Source organism: Quercus robur, chromosome 5, assembly GCF_932294415.1.
Source record: "Quercus robur chromosome 5, dhQueRobu3.1, whole genome shotgun sequence".
NCBI lineage: Eukaryota > Viridiplantae > Streptophyta > Magnoliopsida > Fagales > Fagaceae > Quercus > Quercus robur.
Genome location: NC_065538.1, coordinates 62536641 through 62560348, shown reverse-complemented (window position 1 = coordinate 62560348; position 23708 = coordinate 62536641). Strand labels below are relative to the sequence as shown.

The 23708-nt window shown below is 33.9% G+C and overlaps 2 protein-coding genes and 1 pseudogene across 2 annotated transcripts; 1 reads left to right on the top strand and 2 right to left on the bottom strand.

Moving 5' to 3' along the window:
* The first annotated feature begins 6372 nt into the window (after positions 1 to 6372).
* On the top strand, positions 6373 to 7444 carry LOC126728507 (tyrosine/DOPA decarboxylase 3-like; annotated as a pseudogene).
* On the bottom strand, positions 7445 to 8668 carry LOC126728506 (phenylacetaldehyde synthase-like). Its single transcript, XM_050434314.1, has one exon. The coding sequence runs from the start codon at positions 8666 to 8668 to the stop codon at positions 7445 to 7447; it is 1224 nt and encodes a 407-aa protein (XP_050290271.1).
* An 11332-nt stretch (positions 8669 to 20000) lies between these two features.
* Positions 20001 to 21901, bottom strand: LOC126726609 (tyrosine decarboxylase-like). The gene has a single exon (XM_050431888.1). It carries the CDS (start codon positions 21772 to 21774, stop codon positions 20212 to 20214), a length of 1563 nt encoding a protein of 520 aa, XP_050287845.1. The 5' UTR covers positions 21775 to 21901; the 3' UTR covers positions 20001 to 20211.
* Between the last annotated feature and the right edge of the window lie 1807 nt (positions 21902 to 23708).

The following is a 23708-nucleotide window of genomic DNA, read 5'->3' as shown; positions in this document are numbered from 1 at the left end:
GTGATGTGGGTGGGCATCAATTATAAGATAGTCCTTAGTCTAATATGAAGCTTCAATGATCAATTATAAGATAGCACTAAGTAGAGTGACCTATCTCAATTGTAGAAATGAACATATATGACCTCCCACATAAACTTGATTACATTGAGGTAGAAGCTTTTCATTTGGCTTCTTTTCTTTTGATAACATCTGATCATTTTGATCTTTATATATATAGTTCAGTACTTATTTATATAGCTCAAAATCAAGTTCTTTGGTATAAAATAAAATTTTGAAGAGAAACTAATCTAATCATGAATTGCTTAAACTATTAATCATTATTTTATATTATAATAAAAAAGGCCATTTATAATGGATAATACACAAGTGAGGGAGAAGTGAACATTGAAATACAAAATTTTTAATACTCCTATCATAAATACTTGTCTTATCATATGCGCTTCGCACATGTGATGAAACTCCTTTTTTTTTTTTGGTACACTTTTTTCTAGAAATACTAAGCATTGACTCATGGCCTTATTTTTCACAGGAATATCATCATTCTTGATCTCTCAAATTTCCATGTCTTCCATTCTAGGACCTATCATCATGGACAAATCAATTACAATAAAATAGAGTAAATAATAAAAATATTTACCCAAAATTCTATAGTTACAAAATTACAAAAAGAATGCAAAGGAAAAAGAAAAAAAGAAAAAGAAAAAAGAAGAAGAAGATATTCACACATGTAACTCATTCATATACAACAAAATAATAACTTTTAAGGAGAATTAAAAGGAAAAAAAAAAAAAAAACAAATAGGGTAAGAAAACTACGCCATCTCTTGACCATTTTTCATTGTCTGACTTCGATCTCATTTTGTCCTTAATTCCTTATTTTTGCCCCCATAAAAGCAGATATACAACAACTGCAATTACTCCAATTAACCCTAAAAAATAATTATACAATGTTTGTTATTTCAATTTTCTTCTTACAATTTCCATAACAAATAAATCAAAATCATATACAACAATCAAAATCATATGAGAAATAAAACAATAAAGAAAGAAACAAAACTAAGATAAATTACCTTGTAGGAAGGGCTACCCATTCCACTAAGAGAAAAAGAGAGGTTTAAAAAAAAAAATGGAGAAAGAGATAAATTTATTTATGTTTAAGGAGAAGTGAAAATGCCTAATTTTAATGGACATGGTTAAGGGATTATCTTTTTTTATATTAATAGGATTAAAGGGGTTATCTTTGAGGAAAAAGATAATTACACAAATTACTCATTGAATAATTAATGTTTGACTATCTAATTAATTAAGTGTCTGAAACCTTACCATAAGATGTAACCCTAACCAATCAAATTATGACACATTATTAATTTCAAATTGATTATAATTATAACCAATTTGAATAAATTGTTCATAATTACATATAGTCAGACTTAATTTGTGATAATGCATCTCCACCATTAAAACATGATTCGATGATAACTTTTTACCCGATGGTCTAATTAGGGCTTATGACCAGTCGATTTGATCGCTACAACATTAAGATCATTTTGATAAAATGAAATTAAGGATCTAATGGCTACAATTATGATGCCTATCTCCAAGGTAAAATTATCTTTTTACCCTCTGTGTTAGGTTAAATACAGGTTGCAAAATGGGGTATCAACAACACCTCATCATTAGAACCACTACTACAAAAATAACCCTGACCATTATAAAAACTATCATAACCATGTTCAAGTTCACTAGAAGTGTACCCATCAACTTCACTAACATCCAAAGGCTCTACATCCTTAGGCTCTACAACAAGATCCATAGTCACACCCTTGCCACCATTAATTAGGATAGGCTCATATACTAGCTGCTCTACATATACATGAATCTGTCATGACCCCTCACTAAATTAGTCATGAACATTGCATCATGATCATCATTAATCAGATGGAACATCCTACCCCCCTCATTATCCCCAAACATTTTGTACCACAGCCTACTCACAGATATATACCCAAAATCTTTAAAGATGGCCTCAATTTCTACCTTAGACCACTTATCAAGATCACAATCATCTACTACCCCCACATCACCCCCCACATACTCCTTAGGATTTTATTGAAATACCCACCATGATGCACATATAAAGTAAAAAACTCGTCCATTCTACATGAATGAAACATATAGTTTAAATTTTTTTAATCCAATAATTAAAGACAAAACCCAACCAAATAGTCAAACATGCACTGACACTATTACATTCAAAACAATATTCCTCCATCATGGAAAGCAAAACAATATAAAATTCAGGCTTAATGATAACAGGGAACACATGGACCACCATGATCCCTTATAGGCCAAACAGAAAACACCAACCAAACAAACAACATTATAGAAATAAAAGCATAAACAATAATTTAAATAGTGAAAGCATAAACAATAAAATAAATAGTGGTCACTAACCCATGAGAGAGAGAGATATGGTAACTGTTATATGAGAGAGAGAGAGAGAGAGAGAGAGTGAAAAGAAGTTACCTTTTTGAGTTTCAAACTTAGACCCACTGCTACACACTTGAAACTCCAAATCGCAGATTCTTGCGATATTCTCCCTCTTCCAATCTCATTATCGTTCCCCCTTCAAATCGCAAGATTCGGTGTGATTTCTGTAAATCGATATCTTAGTTCACCGATTTAGGTTTTCAATTGACAATGGGTTTGATTTGGGGATTTTAGGGTTCAAGGATAAGGAGGAAGATGAGGAGATTGTTTGGGGATTTTAGGGTTCAACTGAGATTTAGGGGTTTTAGGTCTAAGGAATCAATTATTTAGTTGATGAGTAGGGTCACGTGGGGTCATGTGTGGGGCTGAGTGGTGGGTCACGTGAGCTTCAAGGTACACGTAGGATTAGTTTAATATTATTTAAATGGGTGGACTTGACATGTAAGCGCTCCGTTTGCCACGTATGAGTTTTCTGTTAGTGGGTTGACAGCAGGGACCAAAATAGAATTGACTTTTTGATTTTAGGGATTGGAATAGTAGCAAAATCAAAATAAGGACCAAAATAAGAATCGGCCAAAATGTAGGGACCAAAAGTGTATTTTTGTCTATTTTTAGAAAGTTCAATTAAATCACATTTGGGTATTCTTCTCAAAAAAAAAAAAAAAAAAAAAAAAGTCACATTAGGATATAATTATCTTTGAATCCAAAGTAATTTAGCCACATATGCATACTCATTTTAGTTCAGATTTAAACTTCTCATAATCATATTATTTTGAAGATGCTATAAATTTGAAGCGCATTGAAATGTTGGAAATACAATATTACACCCAAATTTGAAGTGCAATGAAATGTTGGAAATGCATTACTAAGAATTTTATTTTTAAGAAATATTGCACATTTTTAGTGCAAGAAAATATATATATATATATATATATATATATATATATTTATGTGTGTGTGTAAATATGAATGATATTATTGAACAAATTATAATAACTTAAAAACAAATATAAAAATAAAATTAAGTTGCAAATAATCCAAACCTTTTACTTTTTTTTTTTTAGGAAAGTCCAAACCTTTTATTTTGTTCCTGATTTGCATATTATCGTGAATATCACCAAAAAAGAAAAATCATGAGTATCACATATGCTTTTTGGGTTCAAATTGCACAATACTTTCAAGGTAGCTAGTAAATCCATTCATTTCATTATTTATGGGATCTTCCAACCCTTGAAAAGATCCATTGCAGGACATTGTAAAATATTGAGGAAAAGTTAAAAACAATAAACGATTTCTTTGAAACAAAGTAAAATATCATAAATATTGTCATAATATTTTCAATACGTATGTATACAAAATCTCCTCCTATTAAAGGTGTGTCCTCAAGCCAAACTTTCTCAACACCTAAAATGAAAAACCAATTATTTGCTAAAGTTACAGCAACAACATTAGCACAAACAAAGTTCTTATCAATGCCCCGATCCAAAATGATATTGCCGAATATCTTTCCACATCTTTTTCATCAATGTTGAATTGTTGTTGATGGTGCAAGTTGAGTGAGCTGTCTTTCAACAAAATCATCCCATAACTATAAAACTAAAATCATAAAATTTGGTGAATACTAATGCCGCATGAAACTAATAAAACAATTAAATAAGAAAAAAGAAAAAGGTTTTTAAATAAAAAAAAATAAAAAATTACTCAAACTCATTAAGATTTAAAACCAACCATGAGAAACGCATCTTCATTTTAGTGGGAGTACAATTTTTATTTTTATTTATTTATTTTTTCTGTGTGGGATCACCATTTTTATTTTTTTGCTGTCTACTTTTTCTTTTATAAAATGAATAGTACTGAAGAAAATGAGTAGAGAAATACGTTTAATCTCTATATTTATTGCTGTAACTGTTGCTTTTGTAGATAAGGTTTTTTTTTTTTTTTTTTTTTTTTTTTTTTTTTTTTTTTTGAGAAGGGCTTTAGTAGATAAGTTTGAGTTTGATAGTAGGTTCCAAAGTTGTTTTGGATAAAAATAAGCATTTTTTTTTTAACTGCGTGGAGGATAAGGATGAGTATTAACCCCCCAAAAAAACAAGTAATTTGAGTTCAAAATAATAACGAAAGGTGTTTTGAATTTTGAACCCAAAAAAAAAAAAATGTAACGTAAATTTTGTCAGAAGTAAAGTGGGGTGAAGTTGTGGTAGTGTACATAATACATATGGGTAATGGGATTTTTTTTTTTTTTTTTTTTGGGTGATAGGAACTTTTAATTTCTGTCAATTAACTGTTTAACCTCATTTTTTATGTTTTAGGAATAAGGACAAGTTAATTAAATTAGGGCTAATTTTAGAAGTAAAAAAAGGCTAACTAATTTTTTGAATCCTATTCATATATAGAGATATAAAAACTTCTGTTCAAACATGAAAGAACAAAAAGCACCCACAACAACATCATGAATTGCACACGAAAGTGGCAAAGGCATTGATCATTTAGTTTTTAAAGGGGATTTTGAGATAGTGGTACGTAAAGGCTCTTAATCATTGCAATTCAGCTCCCCTGTCTGTTGATCACCTTATAAAAGACATTCAATCTATAGCTGGTTCGCTTGTGAGCCATTCTTTCTCTCATATTAGGAGGTAGGGTAATGTTGTAGCTCATGCATTAGCCAAAAAGGCTAGGTTTTCTTTTCCTAGTTTAGTTTGGATGGAGTAGGGATGGTAATTTTTCCCCACCCCGCTTCGCCCCGTGCGGGTTTTCCCCACCCCACAAAGGTGGTGGGGTGGGGATGGGGCAAGATTTTAGCCCCGCACCATGGGGCGGGACGGGGATGGGTTTAAACTTTTTAGACCCACCCTGCCCTACCCCGCCTCTCCCTGTCCCCATCCCGCCTAGTGTTGCTAAGGGTTATAATTGTAATTTTTTCATACCCTAAAACCCTACTATTTAAACAAATATATCAATATTAGCTTATTTTATTTTACCCAATGTGGTTCTCTGCCTTTATTTTGTTATGTGTTATACTATGAGATTTTTTATATTTATTTTTTTATATGATTGTCTTGTTAAACACATAGATATATTATTCAATTTTTTTCTAAAAATTGATTTGATTTGATGAGATAAATTTAGTTGTAATTTTAAGTATATTTTTATTAATGAAATATGTTTCATTAAAAAAATTGTACTAGTTGTAGGGAAAATTAACAAAGAGTAGAGTTTTACGGGGTGGGATGGGGCGGAGATGGGACAAGACAAAACCATACGAGGTAGAGACGAAGACCCCATCTTTCGGCCCCACCCCGCCTTGCCATCCCTAGGATGGAGCATGTTCCGCCAGACATTTTTTTACCTTGTTGTTTCCAATTTAGTTGATTAATAAAGCTGCATTGTCTGGTTTCTCAAAAAAAAAAAAAAAAAAAAAAAAAAAAAAAAAAAAAAAAAAAAAAAAAAAAGAATTGCACACGAAAGACCCACAATAGCCTCATATGATCACCTAAGAAACTTTTGGGGAAATAAAAATTAGGTTTTTCTTGAAAATCTAAAAAAAAAAAAAAAAAGTTACATTCTCCTCAACGCATTTTACTAAAGAAATGCATAGCCAAAGTGAACCATTAGCCTGGTAAGTCTATCCAAAAATATAACTCAATTCATATTCCATTGTAAGGCCGGAGATTTAATAGCTTAATGCATAAAATTAAATAACTTTCTCATTTTGTGTTTTTTCCTTTCAGTACAATAAATAACTCTTCCACCAAAAAATCAAGAAAAAGTCAGGTGTTACAACTCGTCCATAGGGCGAGTTGTAGAGTTGTAGCGCCAGAACTACTCAAAAATCAAAGAAGCCCGAGCCATATATTTTTCTCTGTACCACATATATTTAATTATTATGGGTAGCGTCAATTCTGACAATGTAGCCTGCCACCCTTCTTCATCTAACATTAGCCCTTTGGACCCTGAGGAGTTCAGTCGGCAAGGCCATATGATCATAGACTTCCTAGCTGATTATTGTCGAGATGTAGAGAAATTCCCGGTTCTAAGCCAAGTCGAACCGGGATATCTCCGGAAACGCTTGCCAAAAGTCCACCCCACAATTCAGAACCCATTGAAACCATTCTCCAAGACGTGCAGGAGCACATTGTTCCTGGCTTAACACATTGGTAAAGCCCAAACTTCTTTGCTTACTTCCAATGCACTAGTCGCATAGTGGGGTTTCTCGGAGATATGCTTAGCACCGGTTTCAAAGTGGTTGGATTCAATTGTATTGCGTCACCAGCCGCGACTGAGCTAGAGACAATAGTCATGGATTGGCTTGGAGAGATAATCTACCCAAGTCTTTCCTTTTCTCTGGCAATGGTGGGGGTGTGATACAAGGTACTACTTGTGAGGCCGTTTTGTGCACACTCGTCGCTGCAAGGGATCAAATGCTTAGCCAAATTGGCAGAGAGAACCTGGTGAAGAGTTTATGCTTCTGACCAAACACATAGTGCATTCCAAAAAGCAGCACAAATAGCAGGGATTCATCCCATGAATTACAGAGCCATCAAGACTTCTAAGTCAACATCATTTGAACTATCACCAGACTCACTGCGAGCCCAAATTTGCGAAGATGTGGAAGCAGGCTTAGTCCCATTGTTTTATGTGCCACTGTGGGAACAACTTCAACGGCTGCCGTCGATCCACTAGGGTCAATATGTGCTGTGGTTAGAGATTATGGCATATGGGTCCATGTTGATGCTGCTTATCCCAGAAGCGCTTGCATTTGTCCTGGGTTAATCATGCTTTTATTTTTAAATTCAAAATTACATTGGTCATATTTTAACAAATGGTGGAGGGGATTGGTTCTTCTCATGGGAAGAACTAAATTTCAAATCCTTACCCCCATTTATTGTACGAAAAAAAATATTTTACTGGCTGCATGCAAAGAAGATTCAGCCTATCTAGGCTTACACAAGAACTAATTAAGTACTTAGTATGACATTTGCATGCTCCTGCACCACTTTCCAAGCCGTGATAATGTGTCGTTCCTCTACTATAGTTGCACCAACGGCAAATCGTACCACGTATACTCCCTCGACCACCGCATGAGTCATGAAGACACAGCCCGACATGTTAATGGACTCCAACAATTTGCGGTTTGCCTCATTCGCAAGTTCCTCGCTTACTATGTCAAGCTTAACATTTTTGTATACTGTCTCACTTAGTGCCGATGGCAAAATCCTGAAACAAACCATGGCAAAATTTATAGGTACCACGATTTCAAACCTTTTATCCATAGCTACAAACCCTTCAAAAAGTTTAGCCATTTTCACATGGTTTCTCATGAAGCTCCTAAGTTTAGCTACACCATAGCTTCTAAGCACAAACCATAATTTCAAGGAACGAAATCTTCGGCTTAGGGTTATCTGCCAGTCTTTATAGTCCACCACTTGCTTTGAATCCGAGGCTTTACTCCTCAAGTACTCAGGGTTGGTTGAGAGTGACTTTATCAAGGCGCTCGGATCTTTTACCCAAAGGCAGCAACAATTCAAAGAGGTTAAGAACCATTTGTGTGCATTGAGACTAAATGAGTTTGCACCCTTAACACCATCGATGAAGTGCCGAAACTCAAGACAAATACAGGCGCTTCCGGCATAAGCAGCATCAACATGAACCCACATTCCATAATCTTTTGCCACAGCACATAACGATTCTAGTGGATCAATGGCAGCTGTTGCAGTTGTTCCCACAGTGACACATAAAAACAATGGGACTAGGCCCGCTTCTACATCTTCGCAAATTTGTGCTCGTAGTGAGTCAGGTGATAGTGCATATGATGTTGACTTAGAAGTCTTGATGGCTCTGAAATTCATTGGATGGATCCCTGCTATTTGTGCTGCTTTTTGGATTGCACTATGTGTCTGGTAAGAAGCATAAACCACCAACTTTATGAGGTTCTCTTTCCCAATTTGGCTTAGCATTTGATCCCTTGCAGCGACAATTGTGCACAAAACGGCCTCACAAGTAGTCCCTTGTAGCACACCCCCGCCATTGCCAGAGAAAAGGAAAGACTTTGGCAGCTCAAGCATCTCTCCAAGCCAATCCACGCATGCCTCATGCCGCAGAAGACAAACTTTACTCAGTACACGTGGCAGAAGAATATGGCGTAGGAGTGGCAAGAATGGCATGGGAATGAAAGAAGACATACCTATATGGTAGTGGCACTTGCACAAGGCCTAGGGAACAACGTACGTGTACCCAGTCAATACATGGGAGATGGGTCATCGGTCAAGGGATTCAAAGGGTGTGGTTTGGCGGTGGGGAGAAAAGAGATCTATTCTGGGGTTCCTGCTGAGACTTCTTTCGGGAAAATGCTTTGCTGGGATGACATTTCTCCTAAAAGAGGTAAATACAAACTAGGACCACTTGATGCATACCATAAGGGTAGGTATTGTCAAGCCCCAAACCCAGAAGGGTCCAAAGCGTGAGAGAAGAATTGTTAAGAGCGAGAACGTAGGAGTGTTTTTTTTTTTTTTTTTTTTTTTTTTTTTTTTTTTTTTTTTTTCCGATGCATGATAAGAATAAATAACCATACTAAAATCTTCATATTACAAGTCAGAGCTCTATAACACAATTACAAACAATAACTCGAGTCATGTGCCTCTAAATAATGCATGAAATTGTATCAAAGCTCCAAATGGATAACACAAAACCACAATCCCTTCTAGAATACAGAACCTGAACATTGAAGTTAGGCCTACAAAGCCTAAGGCTAACAAACCTCAAGTATCCAACCTCCAATAGAATTAATTATGAACTCATTAAACTTTGCAAGATTGAGTCACCAACCAATCATAGCATAAATCTCTCACTTAACATAATGCTTCAATCACCACCAATAAAACAAGTTCCATACCCGAGGTATAGCAAATTTATCTGAAAAACTGTTGGAGAGTGGGATGAGCTAAAGCTCAGTAAGTAGCATAATTAATGGGGGTGGGGAAAATGCAAGCTTCATGATTATAAACAGTTTGCAAGACATGTTTTAGTTTGGGAAATTGCTAACTGAATACTGCAAGATCATTTTTTTTTTATTTTTTTTATAATAATGTAACAAGAATGATTAAATGATAAAATACAAAGTTTCTCAAAATAATACCATGAAACTATATACAATAATCTGTGAGTACTAATAATATAATTCCAAAGCTATAAAATCTAACATACAGTAATTTACCACAAATATACCACACTACCATATAGACCGGTCAGGGGATCTACCTATTCACAACTGGCATGATATTGTCCTCTCTGGTATGCAGACTTTTAGTCCCATGGATAGCAGCCTCACCCATACTCTTAAGATTTTTCTCTCCCCCAATGGGCAGTAGGGAAGAACTCGTCATCCAAAGTGAAAGGGCACTGACCTAGATTTGATTCCGTTATCACAAAGACTACAGAAACCAAATCGGGTGATCACCGAGAAATCACACATGGCATGATGTTAAAACCACATAAGTTCACAGGTTACATTACTTTGAAACACATAGTTCATATCCAGGTAGTTTCAGAAAAACCTTAAATAATTTAACTTCTACATAGTTTGTAAGGTTTTCAACTTCAGTCTTATCAAAAGATTTTCTATTAATTTCCCACATAACAAGACAAGGTAAGCATCTTTAAATTTTCTAACATGCCATAAAATCCATGATTTCCTTATCAAAGATTAAATAAAAGATGCACATTTTTCCATATCAACAATCCATACATTTCCCCAAATGCAATACCAAATATGATGCACTTTTCATACATAATAATATATGATAGGGTCACAATACAACACTTTTAAGAAAATATATATCCATATATAATTTTGCAAAATGTGTTTGACCCAAAAACAACGTTTATGAAACATGGTTATTTTTCAAAAATCCCATTAAAAAGCTACTTACCTCAGAAAGACAACCGATTTTACCTCAACTAGCATCACAAAATCAACCAATCCAGTCACTAGGTCCATCACCAAGAATCTCAAAACCTAGAAACATAAGGATCAAGCCTATTAATAACAAGGCCTTTCGCAAAGTTTTTCATCACATTTGTCTCAAAAATCGAATAGGATCCCCTAAAACAAATAAAATGCACTAAAGCCTAGCTTGCCCAACCTAAGACAAGTACCCTTCCCAAGTAGGAACCAAATAAGCATCCAAAAAACTCATAGTGCTGACACAACCAAAACATTTTAAATTCACTCCTGCAAAAATATGCATCATAAGATAATATAACGTACTCATGAATCTCTTTGAGTACTAAATAATATATTTAAGCCAAGATAAGATCAACCGAGGTTTGGGATTAATTCCAAAATTTCTCAACGTTTTAGTCTTGCTTTCAGATTTAGTACATAGCAGGGCAGCCATTTTGTAAAAATTGTTTGGTCAATGAAACATTATCTGATTAATTCAAAACTTTAAGGGAACATTCCCCTATATGTATACAATGTACCACAGAAAATTTAGTCTAAAAAGATTTTTCTATAATTTATTAAAAATCATGCATTGCGGCTGACTAAAATCTATCATGACAGCTTTAGAAAATTGCTATAGTTGTAAGACCAGCCCAAATTATTTGAGAATTTACTCACATTAAAACCACCAGATTTAAAGCATATTAAAAACAAGGAATCAAACCCAAAAATCTCATATAAACAACTTATCAAACACTTGGTATGCAAAAGCACATGCTCACACTTAACTTGCATAAATTCGTAGTTATCACTCCACTCACACCCACATTTGCCAAAGTCATTTAAAATGCAAAGAACACACTTCCAAAAATCAACCCAAACTTCCACAAAATCAACCCGCACGATTGCTCAAGGAACCCAAATTTTAACCATGGAGAAACCCCGAATGATCACCATTTGTGAAAACCCTTAACCATTTAACAATTAAGTCCACCAAATCAAAAACCCATGTACTCAATCACACGTATATCACTCAAGTAGCTTAGATTAGAAAGAAATCTTACAACAACTTGAAAAGCTACCAAAATAGTTAAAGAGTTTTACCTTTCAAGTTTGAGATAATGGAGCATATGGGGTTTCTAATGGGGTTCTCTGGTGAAATCTGCCAAAGGTGGTGGTAGATGGCTGGTTTACCAGTGAGGGAGTGAGAGCTAGAATGTGTAGGTGTGTGGGCTTCGGTGGGTGGGTGAGATAGAAAGATAGAGAAATAGAGAGAAGGGGCAGCCGGTCAAGAGGGAGAGAGAGATATCAACGTGAAATGAGGAAGAAAAGAGGGGGGGGGGTGGTGACTTAAGTTGAAAAGCTTAATTACCAAATTGCCCCAAAAATATCTTGAGTAAAATTATCAATTTGCCCCTCAAGCTTCCTCCAATATACATTTAATAACTGGGGTGTTACAAGTATAGAGAGCACTCAACCCTTATTTGCTGAGGGGAGGAAAGGTAGTGAGAGGGAGAGAAACAAAACAAGAATTTTTGTTTGGAAATGGGGAGTGGTGTGGCAAGCACCCTCTGAGCAGAGGTAATGGCCAGGCAACCAACAGGTTAGTGGGTAGTCTTGGAAAGATGCCAAAAGTAGTTGGTACAGCCTTAGGGACAAAAGGGAGAAATCCCATAAATTTAAGCAAGTATAAAAGGGATAGAGGTAACCGTGAACAGGGGACGAATGGAAGGAGGAAGGAGTGACAAGAGGTAGATAGAAAACACCTAGAGAGACAAGAGAAAAGAAACTCAAAAGAAAATAAGAAAATAAAGTGGTAAGGTAGAGAGAGAGTTATGACAGAAATAGAAGCATGCATCAATAGATCAACTTTTCTCTCCCCTTGACATTCCTACTCTGTTGAACTCATAATCTAGAACACGAAACCATTTAGGCCCTCTCCCTAGCACAAGTAATTTCTATAGCAGAAACATGCATTAAGGTTACCTGCGTTGGGGAAAGGTTCCCTTTTTGGATCCATTCCTACCAAACAACCCAACCCAAGGTTGGGGAACACGAGGCTACCCTTGTTGCATCATTAGACGTCCTATGACTGCCTCCTTTTTAGTTTATATTTACTAGTTTCGTTTTAGCATTACATGTCCTTTTGTAGTATTTTCTTTTCTGTTCTATTTGTTGTATCAGTTGTTCTGCTGTAAACTTGTTTATTTTACTAACGGTGTTAACTATCTACTATGGCTCCATTAAACGTGGTTTACCATAACATTTTGGTGTAGTATATTTCTGCTGTAACAGCCAGCCAGCCATAACCACGCCTTACATTTAGCCTGTAGTGCTCTCCACGGCTTGTCTCCACCTTGGGTGAGCCCAATTGGTGCACAAGTTGGCCTACGGTGCAGCCCAAACTAAGCTAGTCCCAACTCCTATACCCCATATTCATAGGCCTTAGTATGGCAGAAAGGCAAAGGTCCAAACTCACAAAAGCCCCCCACACCTATTTTCTTTCTTTCCTATCACATACTTTCTATATTAGCACCCCTCGGTGTTTTCTAATCAAATTATTTTGTTCTGCTTTACCTTTTATTAACAAACCCTTAAATCACTAGTACAAATATAAGTTAAATAAAAAATTATAAACTATAACTTTGCTTAAAATTCAATTTTTTCCTATAACTTCAATTATGTTCAAAATCTTTCTTCTAAATTTAAATTTATTCAATTCAGTTATTTCATCAGTGTCCGTTATAATTTCATCGTTAATGACCTCCAAAATGATGTAGTTTTGATTTTTGGTTTATGTCTTACATAAAAAATCAATAAAATTAATAATACTAAAAAATTTGCCCCATATCATTAGGATTTTTCTAATGGCCCCCCCTTAATAATAGGTAATAATTAATTCGCCCTATATCATTAGGATTTTTGTAATGATAAAGATTAGGGATGGTAAAAGTTGACAAAACCTGAGACCTAGACACGAGATGACACAAAATTGGTAGCTTATAGGTTGAGCCTTAACTGGTTTATGTCATATTCAGTTCACATGATTGACCCATTTAATAAATGTGTCAAGTTTGTGTCCAATCTATGGAACCCATTTGACTTATCTGATCTGTTTAATTAAATGATATTTTACCAATATACCCTTCAAATCTTAGGTATATAAATTTATTATTTGTTGTGGTTTATTTCCTTTAACATATTGTAATCGATTAATTTGTGATATTGAGATATATTTTAGTTTTGAAAGATTATTTGTGATGCATTTACTTGTTTTTTCTTAATTTTATATTAAAAAATTTATTTATTTGGTTTTTTATAGTTCAGATCAATTTGGTTATATACTAAAATTTGTACATTTTTCTTTTCAATTTGATAAAATATGATAAATAGGTCAACATGACTACTTCGTTTAATAAAAAAGTTGTGTTAGGGTTGATGAATTTTAACTCATTTAATAAATATGTCGAGTTAGTGTTGATCAATATAGTCGAATACTCATAAGTCGACACAACACAAACCTGACACCATCCCTAATAAAGATGTAAAGTGCTTATTGGTCATAATCAAGGGAACACTGCTTAATTTTCAAGTTTAAGGGGCATTGTAATCGTACCATAATTAAAGGATGAAAGTGAAAATTAACCATTATTTATAACATGAAACATTTTTTTGTAAATTTTTTTATTCTATTGTTTGGTTGAGACCTTGAAAATAATTTTTTATTGTTTAATTGTAATAAAAGCTTTGGTAGGTAGTGAGTTGTGTTGGTGATGATGGTGATGTTGATGATGAGAGGAGTTAGAACAGTCAGTGGTGGTGGCAGTGCGAGGTAGGGAGGGAGGAGATGATTGGTCTACTTTGTGAAATTGTTATTTTTTTTCTATATTAATGTGCATGACTGTATCTTTATAAAACCATATATACTGGTACCAATTTATGTAGCAAGTGAGGTGAAAGGTTGGATAAATAAAAAATGAGCCTCTTTTTTTAATTTAGATCGAAAAGTAGAAAGTCGTATTAAGAGAGAAAATCTATGTTCAATAAAAGAAGAGTTACAAAAAATAATTACTAAACACAAGACTGCCCAAGTCATTTACAGCACCAGAGGGATGCATACAAAAATGTCGGCCAATATGTTTTCCAGTTGTTGCTGTTGCCCTCCGCTAGCATTAAAAGGTTAGGTCAACAGTTGCTTTCATGAGAAATGCCATTGATCAGCTTCACATTCCAAGCCCGAAAAAGTAGTTACAATATTGTTACATACAATTACAATTATCAACCAAGAGACAACGAAGGAAACGTGCTCGCTGTTGAGGCCATATAGTATGATATTTTCTCTATATCCAATTGGAAAGTAATAGTAGAGTGGTAGAAAAGAGAGTACGAAATGAAACCTATCAATAGTATCCACAATAAAGCGAGTAATTATTGTGTAGTTTGGGACCATTGCTCCATCCTCTCATATGATGGTTGCACCCTCATGTGAGAGGAGGGAGTAATGTTCCCCACTAATCAACAAATTTCTCAAAGAAACATACATGAAAACACTATATTCAATAACGTGAACCATGTACAACAGGTTTATACGTGTCACTTACCCCCCAAAAAAAAAAAAAAAGAACTATTGATTCTTTAGGCTTGTTTGTCTTGTTTGTTTGTTTATTTATTTATTTTTATTTTGGGTGAGAGTCAGATTCTTTAAGCTTGTTAAGATGGAGCATTATGTGACTGTCAAATTTTTTCTCATAAATAAGAATTATAAGTTATAATGGTAAAATTACAGAATTACTAACTTAATTAGGACATTTTTAAATCTTATATACTAAAATGTAATACCTATCAAATTTCTTGTCATATTATAAAATATAATAAAAGTTAGGTTTTAGAAATCATGGTTGTGCTAGATGACTAGACACGTGTTACATGACGTACAATAGATAACCTATTATGAGATTTATTAATTATTAAAGTATATACTTCATCATGTGGTTACACGGTTTCACCGAATGACTCAATTATTTCCTTATAAAAATAAGTACTAAATATTTTAGAAAAACGCTAGAGCTCCAAGCACTGAGCAACCAAATGTATAATCGAATCCTAAAGCTATCCCTTGACTGACAAAAATTTAATTCCACAGCATACACAATAAGCTTGTGTAAGTTGTGGAATTAATTTCAATTTATTACCCCCAATTATTGTACTGATTAAAAAAAAAAAAAAAAAACTGGCTGCAATGAAGATTCAGCCTAGCTAGGCTGCAACTGGGAAAGGACTTAAGCTTCCATTGTTCCTACTTTGGAGGTGGCTCAATACTTTATTGCTTCCTCTATAGTCTTTTAGTAATCCATCATTGTGTAAATTTATTGCTTTCATGTGCTTTGATTATTAATTGTTTTCATACTAATTTTGCTTGTTAAATTTTTTGATTTTCTCTCCTTTATGTTCTTTGATCATCAATTTTTTTCTCCTACGTTCTTTGAATGTTCATATGAATCTTTTATTAACGTGAGAGATGAATGTTTGACATGATAATCAACGATCTTCAAAATTTCACATTATTATTTTCTTCACCATGTTCACTTGAAATTCGGGTTTAATCGAAAAATGCAAAGATGAAAAAGATATTCTCTTTTGATATTTTTTTATTACATATTCATGTCTTTGTTTTGCTATCACATGCTAAATAGCTTGACTATTTTCTCATGTTTATATCTTTAACTAGTCGCTAACCTGTGTGATGCACGGGATAGTTAAACAAAATTTATACACATTCACTTTTATTGGTATAATCATTTGAAAATAATTCTAAGTAATACCCAAATGTAAGAGACACATTGACTTACTATTTAAAGTAGTCTTCTGAAGAATTTACACATATTGTGCAACTGAGCCTTAATTTCTCATCAATGGTTAGAAATATAAACTACAAATATATAAATAAAGACCATGACTTGAGAAGGACGCATTAAACTTCAAATTAGAGTAGTAATGTTACTTTCTCAATCTTTGCTCAGTTGTAATAATAATATTGAGGAAATTCAAAACATGGAAAGAAAATAAAAATTACAACAATTAATTCCATTATCTTTCATGCTATATATACTTTGTAATTGTATGGAATTAAGTCAACTCAATTTAAGTAGTTGTAATAAAATTGGCTTCTACTATTCTCTATTCTATAGAGATATGAACATATTGGATTTCTCAAACAATTACCGGTATTGCAATAAAATGATTTATTATTGAGAATAAGAAACAAAGAAAATCTCTCTATAGCTTAAGAAACACAATATACTAAAATTAAAGAGAGAAAATTTTCGGAGGACAAAATATTATAGATAATTTAAAAAAATTTTGGTTTAATTCCTGAACACTGTAACTCCATAAAATTCATACTAATAATAATATTTTATGATAGCGCAGTTAGAATTTTGGTTTAATTCTTGAACACTAAATTGGAAATTGATTATATGAGTATTCAATGATGAACAAAAATGAAGTTAAAATTTGAGCATTGTAACAACTTCTTCACACAGTATTTTACGGGTAGCAACGAATTTAATTTGATTGTGTTACAATATAATCCAAACTACACAGTATTCTACGGGTAGCAACAAATTTAATTTGTTTGTGTTACTATATAATCCAAACTTATTAATATATCAGGACTTTGAATTAACTCAATAAAACTATCAAAGCCTTTCCACTACAAGAACATGTGAAGATTCTGTTAATTTGAGCAAACTTAAACCCCTCCATCCACTTAAATTTTAGAAACAGATTATACATTTAAAAGGGTTAGTAATTTACAGCACTTACCCCCCACTATTAGTATACAAACACCAAGTGCGGTCATCGTAACCATTTGAAAGAACCTTCCCCAATTGGACCCTATCAAAAAAAAAAAAAAAAAACACCCAATTAACAAAATTGATCCAAAAGGGTCTAAAAAGCACACAAAATCAATTCAAAAAACAAAAATATGAGACAAAGTAATTACTTTCCGCTGCCACTGAAATCGTCTTCTGTATTGCTGTTCAAAACTGCAACACTTATCTCTCTAAGGCCTTCAATTAACGAAAACACAAACTTCTCTTAAAATACCGGAGTATTATGACCATCTATACACACACACAAAAAACAAAATCAACATAACTCACTATAACTCTATAGAAGCCTCAAAAATAAAAAGAGAAATTAAAGGAGTTGAATTTGATATTTACGTTTGGAGAGAGAGAGTTTGCAGAAACCGTGGCTTTATATTTCTTAACTTGAGAGAGGGGTAAGGTTGTTAGGGTTTTGAGGAGTTATAATGTTTTTATTTTTATTTTTATTTTTATTTTTTTAAATATTGTGCTAACGTGGAAAATTGTGGTGCCAGCAGAAGTTTCAGTTTTATATAGATTACGTGATAAAAATGTTCTCTGTAGTGATTTTTTTCTTTACATAACATGCTTCATATGTTGAATTGGTTTCTTACAGCATGTTTTCACTTTTCACATGAAATGAATGCGGTAACATTTCTTAATCCCATGATGTGACATGTAAATTTTCTGATTTTTGGTGATATGCTTAGATGCACACATCTAGGTATTTTCAATTTTTATTTATTTTTTTTTTTTTGCGTGTTTCACATCTATGCTTAGATGAACGTGTCTAGGTATTTCTTTGTTTTTATTCACATACTTAGATGAACACTACTAGATTTTTCCTTTAAATGCTTAGATGAACATGTTTAGGTAATTTTATGATTTTCCTTTAAATGCTTAGACGAACATGTTTAATTATCTTATTTTCCTTTATTATGCTTATATGAACATGCTTGCTATTTAGGTGATTTTCTTATTTTCCTTTATTATGCTTAGATAAACATGTGTAGTTAACTTTTCTTATTTTGCTCGCAATTCCTTAGATGATCAATATGTCTAAATGTTCTATTTTTCTTTACAATTATGTGGATGATAAATAACATGACAATTTTTGGTTTCTTTTACATGCTCATATTTATTCAATTTAGGTATTTCATCCAATTCCGTTAAAAAATTTTCCTTTAAGTATGCAATTAACTAACAAAAAATTTTGAAATAAAAATTTCTCACATAAAAAATCAATAAAATACTTTTATTAATTTTATAGACATTTTTCATGTAAAAATAATTTTTTTAATGGAAATATATTAACAAAATTCGACTGAATATCTGAGTTGAATAAATAAGAAATTTAGATGATTCAATTGCATGAAATTAAAATCAAAGAACTAACAAAAAAAAACCTCATAGTCAAGATAGGTGAAGTTCTTCGTAAATACAAAGAGTTCAACATGTCAAAATATTTCAAGACTAAATTACAAATTATACCCTCTAACTTTGCTTTAGATTAAATTCAATCACGTAACTTTTGATTTATTCATTTTCGTCTTATAATTTTTACTTTTATTCAATGTGACCCATGCGTAATTGGTAATATTTTAACAAATGGTGGAGGGGATTGTTATAACCCACACCCAACCCAACCCACTATTAAAATAAATTTCATAACCCAACCCAACCCACCAACCACTAAAAACCGACCTAACCCGAGGGTTGGGTTGGGTTGGGTTGGGCTAGTTTTGGTGGGTTAGTTGCATACTCCTACGTGTAGGCTTTAGAAAGGGAAGGGGGAAGGGGGTGATGAAATAATGTGGACCACTTGTCCACTTGCTAGAAATATCTTAGGGAGTAATTTACAAAATTACCCTCCCTTAAATTTTAATGCCAAAACTTTTTTTTTTTTTTTGGGTGTTATAGTCCCACTATAACTTTTTGTTTAAAAAGTAAGGTAAAGTTGAATGTTTGCGGGTCCCATGCTGTAGTTTTTGCACAAATGTTAGTTACTTTTTAATTATTGCGGGTTTCACTCTACTCTTTTTGCTAGAGTATTTTTAGTAAAAATAAACAATAAACAATTTGCGGGTCCCACACCCAGCCCGACCCACTATTAAAAAAAATTTCATAACCCAACCCAACTCACCAACCACTAAAAACCGACCTAACCCAGGGTTGGGTTGGGTTGGTTTTGGTGGGTTAGCTGCATACTCCTACATGTAGGCTTTAGAAAGGGGAGGGGGAGGGGAGGGGGGTGATGAAATAATGTGGATAGTCCACTTGCTAGAAATATCTTAGGGAGTAATTTACAAAATTACCCTCAAATTTTAATGCCAAAACTTTTTTTTTTTTTTTTGGGTGTTGCAATCCCACTATAACTTTTTGTTTAAAAAGTAAGGTAAAGTTGAATGTTTGCGGGTCTCATGCAGGTTTCACTCTACTCTTTTTGCTAGTGTATTTTTAGTAAAAATAAACAATTAACTTATTATATTTAGTTTTTTACTTTTATATACAGTACTATTAACAAATGTTTTCATCAAAAGGCTATAGATAAGTTGTTCTCAAATGGAGATCCATTTGTAAATTGTTTATTTTCGATAGATTATTTGATTAATATGGGACAAAAGGCTAAAAATTAGCATATTTCTAAAAAAACAGAAAAATTAGACTAACAAATGTTTTCATCAAAAGGTTATAAATAAATTGTTCTCAAATGAAAGTCCATTTGTGAATTGTTTATTTTCAATAAATTATTTGCATAATATGAGACAATAAACTAAAAATAGCATATTTCTAACAAATGGTGGAGGGATTGATTCTTCTCATGGGAAGAATAAATTTCAAATCCTTACCCCCATTTATTGAACCAAAAATTTTACTGGCTGCATGCAAAGAAGATTCAGCCTAGCTAGGCTTACACAAGAAGAGCTCGTGGTTTATAAGTGCTAAGTATGACATTTGCATGCTCCTGCACCACTTTCCAAGCCGTGATAACGTGTCGTTCCTCAACTAGAGTTGCACCAACGGCAAATCGTATCACGTATACTCCCTCGACCACAGCATGAGTCATGAAGACACAGCCTGACATGTTAATGGACTCCAACAATTTGCGGTTTGCCTCATTCGCGTGTTCCTCGCTTACCATTTCAAGCTTACCATTTTTGTATACTGTCTCACTCAGTGCCGATGGCAAAATCCTGAAACAAACCATGGCAAAATTTGTAGGGACCACAATTTCAAACCTTTTATCCATAGCTACAAGCCCTTCAAAAAGGTTGGCCATTTTCACATGGTTTCTCATGAAGCTCCTAAGGTTAGCTACACCATAGCTTCTAAGCACAAACCATAATTTCATGGAACGAAATCTTCGGCTTAGGGTTATCTGCCAGTCTTTATAGTCCACCACTTGCTTTGAATCCGAGGCTTTATTCCTCAAGAACTCAGGGTTGGTTGAGAGTGACTTTATCAAGGCGCTCGGATCTTTTACCCAAAGGCAGCAACAATCCAAAGAGGTTAAGAACCACTTGTGTGCATTGAGACTAAATGAGTTCGCACCCTCGACACCATCGATGAAGTGCCGAAACTCAGGACAAATACAGGCGCTTCCGGCATAAGCAGCATCAACATGAACCCACATTCCATAATCTTTTGACACAGCACATAACGATTCTAGTGGATCAATGGCAGCCGTTGGAGTTGTTCCCACAGTGGCACATAAAAACAATGGGACTAGGCCTGCTTCCACATCTTCGCAAATTTGGGCTCGTAGTGAGTCAGGTGATAGTGCATATGATGTTGACTTAGAAGTCTTGATGGCTCTGAAATTCGTTGGATGGATCCCTGCTATTTGTGCTGCTTTTTGGATTGCACTATGTGTCTGGTCAGAAGCATAAACCACCAACTTTAAGAGGTTCTCTCTTCCAATTTGGCTTAGCATTTGATCCCTTGCAGCGACAATTGTGCACAAAACGGCCTCACAAGTAGTCCCTTGTAGCACACCCCCGCCATTGCCAGAGAAAAGGAAAGACTTTGGCAGCTCAAGCATCTCTCCAAGCCAATCCACGACTATTGTCTCTAGTTCAGTAGCTGCTGGTGATGCAATCCAACTGAATCCGACCACATTGAAGCCGGTGCTAAGCATCTCGCCTAGAAACCCTGCAATGCTACTAGTGCATTGGAAGTAAGCAAAGAAGTTGGGGCTTTGCCAATGTGTTAAACCAGGAACAATGTGCTCCTGCACGTCTTGGAGAATGGTTTCAATGGGTTCTGGATTATGTGGGGTGGACTTTGGCAAGCGTTTTTGGAGATATCCCGGTTCGACTTGGCTTAGAACCGGGTATTTCTCTACATCGCGATAATAATCAGCTAAGAAATCTATGATCATATGGCCTTGTCGCCTGAACTCCTCGGGGTCCAAAGGGCTAATGTTAGAGGAAGAAGTGTGGCTGGTTACATTGTCAGAATTGAGGCTACCCATAAATAAAGAAATATATGTGGTACAGAGAAAAAGATATGGTTCGGGCTTCTTTGATTTTCTGGTGGCTGGGTTATTTATTGTAGTGAAAGGAAAAAACAAGAAATGAGAAAGTTGAGACTATCACGTAGCCGATGGTATATAGACTGAAGGGAATGAAGAAGAGTTTATATATATAAATAAAAGTGACGAAGCCCCGTGACCTGAAAAATGAAATGCTACAGTATAAGGATGCCCTATTAGAAACTCAAATTTGCATTATCCAATAAGATACTGCCATGTCAGATATATATATATATATATATATATTTTTTTTTTTCAAATTAAAAGACTGAATAGATAACCCTATGTCAGATTTTTGCATCCACACGAATTAAATAGATGCGCTGATAGTTTAGGTAGGATGTGAAGGTAGAATCATGGTTTTAAAAACTGGATTGGACCGGCCGGTTCAACTAGTTTAACTAGAAACCTAATCTTAATTCGGTATAGTTATTAGTTAAAATCGAAAATGAAAGAAAAACCAAACAAACAGTACAAACTGCCGATTCATCCGGCATAACCGGAAACCAGTGTGGTTAAACCGGACAAACAGTACATAGATTTCTTTGTAATTTTTCACTCACCTCGAATAATTTCTCAACAAATTTCACGATCTAATGCATCTCTCTTATATCTCGGTCTCTGCAATGTCTGTGTTCCTCTAATCTTCTTCTTCTTCTTCTTTGCTTTTTTATGTCTTCACTGTTTCTCAAAGAGTTTTGCTTTGGGTGACCAGGTGATGACTGACCAAAGGTAAGGAGATAATATTAGCTTTTTGAAATTTGAAATGAGATTAGACTCAATGGAGGTAAACATGTGGAGGAGATAAAATCAAGATAAAAATAAAGAAAGTTAAATTGTATAAGTAAAAGAGAATAAGTGGAGGTTAAAAAAAAGTGAGTTATTAAAAACAATTTGTTGGCAGAGGGTGGTTGAAAATTGAGATAGGTGTACCCAAACCAAAAAAAAAAAAAAAAAATCTTCAAAATATTTTTACAACACTTTCACAACAAGTTTTAAGTTTTAGGTTGTTATGAGTTTTTATTGTGGGGAAAAAAAGTTATTTTAGTGGTAGATTCAAATTAGAACCAATAAAAAATAGCCACATATGATTTGTTGTAAAAGTGTTGAGAAAATATTGTGGAAGTAGTACATATATATATATTAAATATATAAAATAGCGGTAAACCCGAAACAGTACACCGGTATTGATTGGTACTGAAATATGTTGTTCCACTGGCCAAACTGAAATATATTGTTGAACCAATTGTGTGGATGTATGGATTTCAAAATGTGCAGTAGTTGGGATATTAATGTGTGGATATTAACGTGTAGAATGTGTGGAGGGAAAAAAAATATCAAGTGGGCAATGATATTGTTACCCATTAGTGCACTGAATAGAATGTTTGGAGGGAAAAAAAGATCAAGTGAGTAATGATATTGCTACCCATTGGTGCTTACTTTTTGTTATTAGAAAGGTTAAAAAATAATTAAAATATTTTATAGTGGGCTTGTGGGTTATTATTTAATTTTTTAGTTAAAATAACCAATTATAAAATTATTTATTTATTTATTTTTATAATTATTAATTAAATTATTTATGATGTCATTAATTCAACCATCGATCGGACCAAAAAATCGATAACCAGCATCTTTTTCAGTTTTTTCACCGTACCTATTTTTAAAACTATGGCCTTCCCAAAGCTTTCAATTTAAAAACTATGGCCGTAGAAGCTTTCAATTTTCCTATCTACCAAAAAAAAAAAAAAAAACAAACAAACAAACTATCCACGGACTTCCCAAAAAAAGAGTTTTAACGGCTAAATGAACAAAAGAATTAAGTGTCGGTGGCCTACTTTTTTTTTTAGGAAAAATCGGTGGAAATTAACATGTTC